The 10,187-nt window shown below is 39.8% G+C and overlaps 1 protein-coding gene across 1 annotated transcript; it reads left to right on the top strand.

Annotated features, from left to right (window-relative positions):
- Window positions 1-1,140: 1,140 nt before the first annotated feature.
- On the top strand, window positions 1,141-5,248 carry LOC104463131 (chromosome unknown open reading frame, human C2orf47; the record flags this gene model as incomplete). Its single annotated transcript, XM_010075344.1, has 4 exons — window positions 1,141-1,212; window positions 2,974-3,100; window positions 4,091-4,241; window positions 4,819-5,248. Coding segments are annotated over 4 exons (429 nt in total), but the record flags the coding sequence as incomplete, so codon positions are not given.
- Between the last annotated feature and the right edge of the window lie 4,939 nt (window positions 5,249-10,187).

The following is a 10,187-nucleotide window of genomic DNA, read 5'->3' as shown; positions in this document are numbered from 1 at the left end:
TGTGAAGAAAGGTGATTCCGGATGTTTTGGGGACTTTAAGGGGAAATGCATCTTCTCTTAGCTGGGTTTCCTAAAATGACAAAGCGCAGGCAGGTCTAGGGCTGGTACATACCTTTGTTTCTCTGAATTTGCAAACCTAAGAAGCTTTGTCAGCAGGACGTGTACAAGAGGCAGTGATCTCAAAGCTAATCGTGTAACAGTTGTACCTGCTGTGAAACTTAAGTTATTGTATTTCATTTTGAAAATAAACAAAAAAAAAAAAATCTCAAAACGACACACCAGGTGGTGGGGGACAGAATGTTAAAATGCTTCGGATCAGCTCAAGAGAAACCAAAAAAACCCTGCACCAAATTAGTTGCTGTCTGTGCAGAACCACCTGTTCTGTCTTGTCCTGTTTTTCTGGTTTGTTTTCACTTGCTGTAGAGCTCTAAACACTGTCAGCATTTCCCAAGTACACTGTTTGAAAATACATCCGCCTGCTCCAGCGTGTGGTCCTCCAGGGGCTGCAGGTGGATCCCTGCTCCCCCGTTACGCTGCGTGGCTGCAGGCGCACAGCTGCCTCACCACCTTCTGCACCACGGGCTGCAGGGAAACCTCTGCTCCAGCCCCTGGAGTTCCTCCTCCCCTCCTTCTTCACTGACCTTGGTGTCTGCAGGGTTGTTTCTCTCACATATTCTCACTCCTCTCTCCATCTGAAATTGCTGTTGCCCAGGGTTTGTTTTTCCCCCTTCTTAAATATGATATCCCAGAGGCTCTGCCATTGTTGCTGATGGGTTCAGCCTTGGCCAGTGGTGGGTTCATCTTAGAGCCGGCTGGCATTGGCTCTGTCAGACATGGGGGAAGCTGCTAGCATCTTCTTGCAGAAGCCACCCCCCTGCAGCCTCTCCACTACCAAAACCTTGCCATGCAAGCCCAATACAATGAGAGACTGAAAAGAAGCCTTATGTTTTTATCGGTTCAGCGAATCACTTTTTTAATGCTTGGAGGGCTTCCATTTCTATGGTGATATACTCTGCAAATGTTGAAATCTTAAATCATCGAATATTTGGGTAACTTGTTGCATAATGATGGGTTTGTCTGAAAAATAAGCCAACCTAATGGTTTTGTTCATGTATTTCTCTCTCTTTTATTTTTTTGTAGGCCTTTTCTGTTGTGTCAAAGCTGCTGTCTCAGCGTAAACTTGACCTGCTGGATGAACTTGTATCAGCAGAGGTAAATGCTGTCCATCTCGTATTCTGCAATTGATTTTCCATTATGAAGTAACATGGATTCAGTCTGCCATTATCTATAAATACTGCCAGTTTGGTTTGTGAAAAACAGTCTAATATGGAACAGGGCAATTGTTTGCCCTGCAGCTTTTCTATGTTTAATTTCAAGGCATGAAACTTAATTAAAAGTTAGTGTATTTAAAAAAAAAACATTCTTGCCATTGAGCATAAGGACCAATTGCCAAAAGATTGCTGGTGTATCAGAAACAGTTGAAAGGCGGTGGGTTCTGGATGGCAGATGGAATTGCATGCCTCTGTTTGGTGTAGGCAGATAGCTCACACTTTCGATCTCTGCACCAGAATTCAGATGAAGAAGGGAGCAGGTTTGTGCTCATCCCTGCTGCACTAATACATTCCCACCCACAAGCACATCATATAGCCAATTACTGGTTCTGGATGGAAGGCCTCAGTCTTGTGTCATGGTCTCAGGGATATGGTTGACCTGGCTAGTTAAACATTGGTGCTGTTTGTTCAGTGTTTTTATGATTTTTTAATTGCTGAAGTTGTCTTGGCCTTCCCAGTGGACAGAGGTAGCAAATGCATCACAGTCAAGTAAGTGGAGGAAATACTTCAGGTCTATGTCTGCCTCATTACTGGATGTCAGCTTGGTCTGCCCTATTGCCACCCATGCCTTTGTGGCAAAAATTTTGGTGCTGTTCTAGTGCATCCCCACTGGACAATCTTGCCTCGTGTCTCTGAGCAGAGATAACAATGAAATGTGAGTTTGTTTCTTATAGTTGTTTTGAAAGAGCATCTCCTCTTCCTCTGCTCATCTTAAATTCTTCAGGTGATTGGGTTAACGTCGATCCAAAAACCTTGTGTAACCAGAGCATGTAGTGGATAAGGCTATGATACCACACTGCTTTGTTGTTGCTTAGGTCAGTGAATTTATACCTGCAAAACATACTGGAAACCAGTGTCATCTAGTGAAGATCACCTCTTGGTTCCATGTGACCTCTGGATTTGTTTGTTACTCAAAAATGGCAATTCAAGTTAGGCTAAAAACTGAGTATGAGCTAAAAACAAATGCTGCACAGCTTCATCCTTCCTTGCGACGTCTTTCTCATGTGGTTTCTGAGGTGATGCCTTTGTTCAGTTTGTGCACCACACCCTTTTCCTGCTACACAGCGATGTAGGTCTTAGGACGCTCAAATACAATGGATGTGAATGTGGTATGGAACACAAGTCCCAGAGCAATGAGTTTTCAGTATTTTCTGATTTGCAAGTGTTTCTGTGGGAATGTGGATCACAAAATGGCAAAGATAAACTTATTGGTAGCAGAACTGATTTTCAAATAAATTCATGAAAGATAACAAAGAAATAATTGACTCAAAAGCTAAGGAATATAAACATAGCGAGAAGTCAGCAGTGAGAAGGCAGAGTGTAAGCATGATTGTGGAAGCAAGCCTAACTGGTGTTTTCTGGGCTTACAGGCCTTCCTTTGCAACTTCTGTTTTGACAGTACCTTTTCTAAACAGTTTTTAAAGTACTTGGTTTTCATTGGTTTGAGCAGTAAACTGATCATCTTTGATATTGCTCAATTAGGGTTCGGGAGTGCCCAGACTTCCCAGTGCTTTTTCACTTCTGCTGTTGTATAAGTTATACAAATGTTTTAGTCATATAGCTCATTTTATTAACTGCAGTAGAAAAGGTTGCTGCTTCAATTTCCTAATGAAAAACTAAGTGACAGTTTTTCTGAATTTAGGTACTTCGGGCGCTGAAGGAAAAACTTTCTTTGCTCCCTGACAACCACAGGGATGCTTTAGCAGCTGACGTTGATGCAATCATGTACACAACAGAAGGAGATGTTCGCATTTACTATGATGATGATGGTACGTTTAGAATTATAAAATATTTCAGCAATGGGCAGTCTTATCTCCTGGTTTTGCTACTAAGCAGACATTCTCCTTACAGATGTGTTTTTGAATACTGTTTTTCATTCCTTGTTTTTCTGTTTATAGTTCATCTATATATAATTCCTTGATTTCCTTTTAAACCAGAAATTGAGAGATAATTGTTAGTAAGTCATGGTAACTTCTGTTTAGGTTTTGCTCATTCCTCTTATTTTGTAATATCAGATTTTTACATTATTAGTCCTTATCAATCTCAAACCACTCAAAAACAATTATTCTACTATATGCAGAAAGCTGTTTGCCTCAGCAATTAAAATACATCTTCCAAGAAGAACAGCGAAGGCTGGATAATGAAATAAATGTTGCTATCTTCACTTCTATTCTGTTTTCAGGGAATATACTTTGTTCTAGGACTTCTTGATTTTTTTTTTCTTTTTTTTTAAGCTAGTGATGAGCTCAAACAAGTTTTTCTTTTGGTTGAATCCCAGCATTTAGTGCACAGTTCAATATCAGACACAGCTGAGATGGTTTATAGTCTAACCATGGGTCTTCCAATGAGCATTTCAAATTGTCAGACCTAGTGAGCTTTTTTCCTGTTTTGGGAGATAGGGATTTTTTTTTTTTTCCTTTTAGGCTGCTCCTGAGTTTCAGCTGCTTTTGTAGTATCAGTAGTTGACTTTTGACCTTGTGGTAACCAGCTTTTTTTCATACAGTTTGATTATGTACGATGTCATGCAACACTCATGATAAAATACATGCCTTTCTACGGAGTATGGTTTTTTTGTGGCTAACCAGTGTGAATATGGCTTTAAATAGCTTTATCGTTCATTATTCTATCTTGCATTCTTTATGGCTGAAGCCAGCTGCCCTTCCAGGGTCTCACTAGAATATACGCTAGGTAGCAAATAGGAGTATTTGACCAATGAGAAACATGAGATCTACCTTATGCTTTGATTTTTTTTCCAACAGGAAGAAAGTTTGTTAGTATCCTGATGCGTTTCTGGTATCTGAATGGTGCTAACCTACCTGATGAAGTACCAGGTGAAACCAAAGTTTTCCAGATTGTGTTTGGAGATGAAAGCACAAAAGAGAAAAGACATCTTTTAACAGCAAACTATGAGTAAGTTTACTTGTCCCTTTTTTTTCTCCATGTACAAGGGCTAGCTGTGTGGAAAGTAGTTTGGAAACTGAAAGCATTCACACTGTGCCAGTGCAGAACTTGGTATGTTTTAATTTACCTTGACTCTTATGTAAGCTAGTTCTCATCCAGTTTTCCAGTTTTGATTCTAGTGGCAAATTTTTTAAATACTCCTTAAAGTCATTATCTTATTACCTTGCTTCTGAGTTGACATTAATGGGAACTCTATCAGGAAGATCAATAGTTGGAGCACTGAAAGAGGTTTCTGATCTTTTCCTATATGGCTTCTGCAGCTTTCAGGAAATAGGCCAATGTCAGTTCTTGTTTCCCAGTTCCTGTAGCACAGCTAACAGTGATGCAGTCAAGCCAAGCAGTGAAGTGTGTTTCTTACTATAGAATTAATTTTGTTGGGGCATAAGCGTCAGACAGAGTCTAAGGAGCTTTTACAGAAAAAACTTTGAAGTAAAATATTTCTTCATTATTTCTTGTTGGTATTAGGAGCTCTTTAAGGATCAAATAAATTTTAACAACTCTTCACTTACTGTCTTTCCTTTTTCAGATTCCAGAGGGAATTTACAGAAGGAGCAAAACCAGACTGGACAATTACACGGATTGAACATCCAAGGCTATTAGAATAAATGCCTTCTACGGTCTTTTTATGTACCATTGTAAACGTTCTGATGTAACAAATACCAGGCTTTTTTTGGTCTCTTTTTTCCCTTCTTGCCTTCTCCTCCAAAAGAGGGGTGAATTTTTTTTGTTTGATTTCCCAGAGTTGTTTTGAACTTACACTATGCTGTGGCATTACAATAAAGCCTTTTCCATGGAACAGGCTAGTACAAGTTGAACTGGTACTAATGCTCATCCAGGGCATTTACACAGCGCAGTTTCACGCAGGCCGGTATTACGGGTATGTCAGCTTCTTACGTTCTGAGAAGAAATGGTACTACTTGAAGATAAACAACACTTTTGTGGCTAGTGGCCCTTCTGAGTTATTTTCCTATGTTTCTTTTTTTCCTAGGGACTGTACAATATATATCTGAATAATATGCAAGATGAAATAGAGGTAGATGGACTTAGATTGTCTAGCCTCAGCAGTTCACTTTGAGGTAATCTTGCTTTTGAATATATTTGAGATTAAGAAAGTTAGAGCCATTATCAGTATTTGTTACAGGATTAGAGTAAGAAAAAACTTTTAGCATTGCACTGGGAAAATGGATCAAAGTTATATATATTTTAAAAAATAAAAGCAACATTCCTTTAAATTCAATAATACATAGGCAATTCCAAGTTTAGACATTTATGAAGAAAAATCAGTCAAAAACATGGAATTTAGAAGAGGACCTGACAGTGAAGCTAAATTAAGTTCTCTGTTTGAAATGCTTGTTGAAGTGAGCAAATCATTAAAATTAGATGTTGCAATTTAACATTTTACCAATTCTCAGATTATCTGTTTCTGGAACATGAGATCCCTGGTGTAAGTAGCTTGAGATTTTCATATGCAGATCAACAGGAGATCATTATAATAGGTGCTTTTTATCCCCTATCTCAACTTCAAAGATAAAGCTAACTTTTTGACCCAGGAATGTTGTAGAGATTCATGCAGTGTTTTGAAACTGTGAAATAAGCATCATTACTGTGATTCACAGTAGTTGTGATTAAAATGTATAAATTAAATTTCCCGTAGTTCAACTCTTTTGATGCAGTGATTTAACGAGAAGAATGGTTAAAGCTTATCAACGAGTTTTTACGTCACATCTTGGCAAAATAATTATGGTATATTGTTCTGCCTTAGCAGCAGCAGCCTGGCCTTAGAATGGAGAATTTGTGATTTGTCCTCTGGATGACAGAGAGCCTTGTCTTCAGGGGAGAAACAAAATTCTGTATTTAAAACTATAGATAGCCATTTTGTATGCAGTCCGTCTGGAGAACTTTGAGGCAAAGCAAAAAGTGTTTACTGTTCTGTGGGCCATTTGCTGGAGTGATGCTGAATGGTAGCAAGTCCAGTTTGGCCACTGAATGATGTACTGTAAGAAGCTGCAATCAGCCGTGTTTAACATAGTAACAGGAGAAACAAGCAGAACGCTAGTGAAGTGTGCAGATGCACTTCTAAAAGAAGTCATTATGGAGTGAAAGACAGACGCCAGTGAAGCCATCTTTATATTCTTAGTCTTTTTTTGTTTGATTGGATATATCAAAGTGGGAGCCTCTGTCATGACTGATGAGGGATTGCCCTTTTACTAGTGGTGCTCCAATTTTCAAGCAAAGGCAGAGTAGGCCCTTCTGTATGCCTAATAATGAATTAAAAATTTTTTTTAGGTTTTTTTCTCTATAAAATTGTGACTTGATATGAACATGCTCCAAATTGATGACAACAGGGTTTTGCTGAAAATAAGCTGTCATTTGGAATTTACATGCACTATTTTATTCTTTCAAATATGTGTTTGTCTTGTGGGTTGGGGGTGGCTGTTGGATGTTTGTGTTTTCTTCCCCTCTAATCTTCATTTTAAAAAGTATCCTGAAGACTACAAACCTCCATCAGATGCAGAACTACCCATGGCCTTATTGCACCATAAATAAATTGGAAACACAAGTTACTAAGCGTGCTGTACTGGAAAGTGGTTTGCTTCCACTGTGAATAAAACCAGTGTAATTAAACTGGATTTACAGTCTAATATTGGCTTCAGAAAAAAACACCACCACCTGCTCCCCCCAAAAGTACCAGTCCCCAAACCCAACTTGGAAGAAATGGGCAAATATGTGTCTTATAGAAGAAAGCATTGAAGTGTGCTTACCAGACATCCATAAATTCTTCTGTCATAAATCTGATCATCATAGCAATTACTCAGACTGAAGTGAATGTCAGGTAAGTGTGTTAGTCATGTTATGGCATCCACATTTTATCTTACGGAAGTACTTTCCTTCCATGTTACTTGTTCAGGCAAAACAGGAACTTCTGGATTCTATGTTGGCAGTCAAAAATATCTACCTAAACATACTATTATCTAAGGTAAGAAATGTGCTTAGTGTCTTCAGTCTAGTGAATGTAGTGAATACATTTCTATATATTATAAAGGTTGTCCCAAATTCTCATGGCAAAAAGGGCAAGTAAAGGGTTAAGTTGGTTTCATCTTGATCTAAGACAAAGATGGAGGAGAATATTGTCTTGTAATTCCAGCACAGGAAAAACATGGACCTGTTGGAGCAGGTCCAGAGGAGGGCCGTGAAGATGATCAGAGGGCTGGAGCACCTCCCCTGTGCGGACAGGCTGAGAGAGCTGGGGTTGTTCAGCCTGGAGAAGAGAAGGCTCCAAGTGGGACCTTATATCAGCCTTCCAGTACTTAAAGGGGGCTACAGGAGAGATGGGGAGGGACTCTTTATCAGAGAGTGTAGTGACAGGACGAGGAGTAATGGTTTTAAGCTGAAAGAGGGTGGATTTGTATTAGATATTAGGAAGAAATTTTTTCCCGTGAGGGTGGTGAGACACTGGAGCAGGTTGCCCAGAGAAGCTGTGGATGCCCCATCCCTGGAGGTGTTCAAGGCCAGGATGGATGAGGCTTTAAGCAACCTGGGCTAGTGGAAGGTGTCCCTGCCCATGGCAGGGGGGTTGGAACTAAATGATCTTTAAGGTCCCTTCCAACCCAAACCATCCTATGATTCTGTGAATTCAGGGATTTCCAGTGCTGCCATTCAAACACCTTACTCTCAAAATCATAATGCTAATTTAAGTGTTAGAGAATGTTAAGAAAAGAGATAAAGGAGGTGTTTTATTAGAAGTATCTTCATGATTTAGGAATAACAATGCTGAACAGGGAATGCTTAGAGCAATGTGGGGATCCTTAGCGCTCCCAAATTGTCTTGGTGATTTGTCTCAGGCTTCACCTTAGAAATTGGTGTGTAAGGATTTGAGCGTGCTTTATTTTCCTGCCGCCTCCTTGCCTGGCTTCCATTTCTGTTGCTGTAAGTCGGGGACAAATACAATTGTAATTATGGTGTACAGCCTGTAAATCCCTATACATCCTGATCTAAAATATTTGCAGTTTTAGCCTGCAAACTTCTTAATTCAGACCCCAGGTGTGGTAGTGATGATTTTTAGGCTAAAATTCATATCTCTATTAGCAACACTGACATTTCTGATTCATTTTACATAAAACAGCGAGGTTACAAGGTGTCTAGACTACACTTGAACTGGAGATGGGGATTCAAAGTACTGTGTTCTTCTCCCCTGGGTGAAATAATGTTCTTGGGGAGCTTGGGAAGCCTTTATTTGTTTGTTTATTCACCCAAAACCGTGGTCATCTTTACTAACTACTGACACTACTCAACTGTAAACGTCTGCTTGGCACAATTTCAATGCATGTGTCTGAATTTTGCCAAGCACTAATTAAATCTGGCCAACAAAAACCCCATTAATTTGCACACCCCACTCACCAGTAGATGGCCTTGGTCACAAAGCTATTGTGACTAGGAAGTGACTGGCATTACTGAGAGTGTAGGAGGGATAAAGAGTAAAATGGTAGAGGCATTGATTCTCATTTAAGTGCTATTTAAATCATTTAGACTTATTAAAAAGTCTTGATAGTCTTACTAGCTTTCATCAAGTGCCTACCGATTTTAAAGGGACAATTTAACAGCATTCTTAATATGGGAAAGGTGAGTTTTACACATCAGCTCACACAGGCACCTTAGTGTCTGATGGTAGGAAACCTTAGTTTTTTATTAATATTTTAAATTCTGTTTATCATGTTGATTGTGGTTCCTTTCCTTCCTGTCCCAGCATTGTCTGATTAATTCAGGGGCCACATTCATTCTCCACTTTTTAAGGCATATTCAAGATGGACCTTACCTTCACTTCAGGTTATGTTTAGTTAATTATTTTTGGGTCTTATGGCTGGAAAGCTGTTTAGTAGTAAAAGTCATATTGCTTGTCTCAATAGTGATCATACTTCTTCAAACCTTTATGTACGTCCTGTGCTTCCCTTTTCAGTTGTGTGGCGTGAACTTGTTTTCTACCCCAAGTGCTTCATTGGCTGCAGCTGGGGCCTTTGAGATTCCTCCCAGGCTGTTGTCACATGATGGCTCCCAGCTTATATGTGATGGGATATAAGTGTGTGGGGGAGTGTTTCTAGCTTTGTTTTTCCCTCATCTGTGGATGTGATGGTTTCTAAGTACTAAACCACGTGTAGGCACTGGAGGAGGTGTTTTGCTGTTAGAAAAGTATGCATTGCCTACACAGCTGTGCTTTTGTGCCTCTGAGGGAAAAGCAGCTGGATCAGCTGGAGTTGCACAGTGAGTACTGACCATGGTAAGTCCGAGAGGTTTAACCTCATTGTCTTTATCTGTTCTTTTCCCTTGTTGATGTGATATTATTTGGGGTTTTTACAGTGCTGCCAAATAGGATGGAGGTTGAGTAAGTCACTGTGTACATCTACAGCACTGCTGAAAGCATCCTGTTTGTCACAACTTTGTCTCTTAAGTGTATTTTGTCTGGATTCAATGATGGATGCTTTTCCTAATATACAGTCCTGTTGAAGTTGATGGGAAAACTGTCATGGGAGTAGACTGAATGCAGCTTTCTTGTTGCTTTTGAAGTTATTCTGTCAGAATAGATGTGACCTAAAATTAGACACACTGTAGTTTCTCTTGTGTGCCATTTCCTCTTTCCTTTGCTGTCACATAACAAGACCCTCAACAGTGATCTTGGTGCTGTAGTGCTCAGTATGTGTGAGGGAAAGGAGCAGGACAAGCAGAGTAAATGTGTGAGTAAGGTCAGATTACAGTAGTGTCAGGCTGTCACAACAAGATTGTCCACATGGACAAATGTGCCTTTTGGTATTGGATATCTATCCCCAGTTTGCTCCTGTTGCACTTGGCAGAGGAGACAGCATTTTGCCAAAGATGCAGCCCTTTGCCTCAAGGACATGAGAG

The sequence above is a fragment of the Pterocles gutturalis genome, unplaced genomic scaffold, assembly GCF_000699245.1.
Source record: "Pterocles gutturalis isolate BGI_N339 unplaced genomic scaffold, ASM69924v1 scaffold19757, whole genome shotgun sequence".
In the NCBI taxonomy this organism is placed as follows: domain Eukaryota; kingdom Metazoa; phylum Chordata; class Aves; order Pterocliformes; family Pteroclidae; genus Pterocles; species Pterocles gutturalis.
This window is presented reverse-complemented; position numbering and strand designations above follow the sequence as displayed.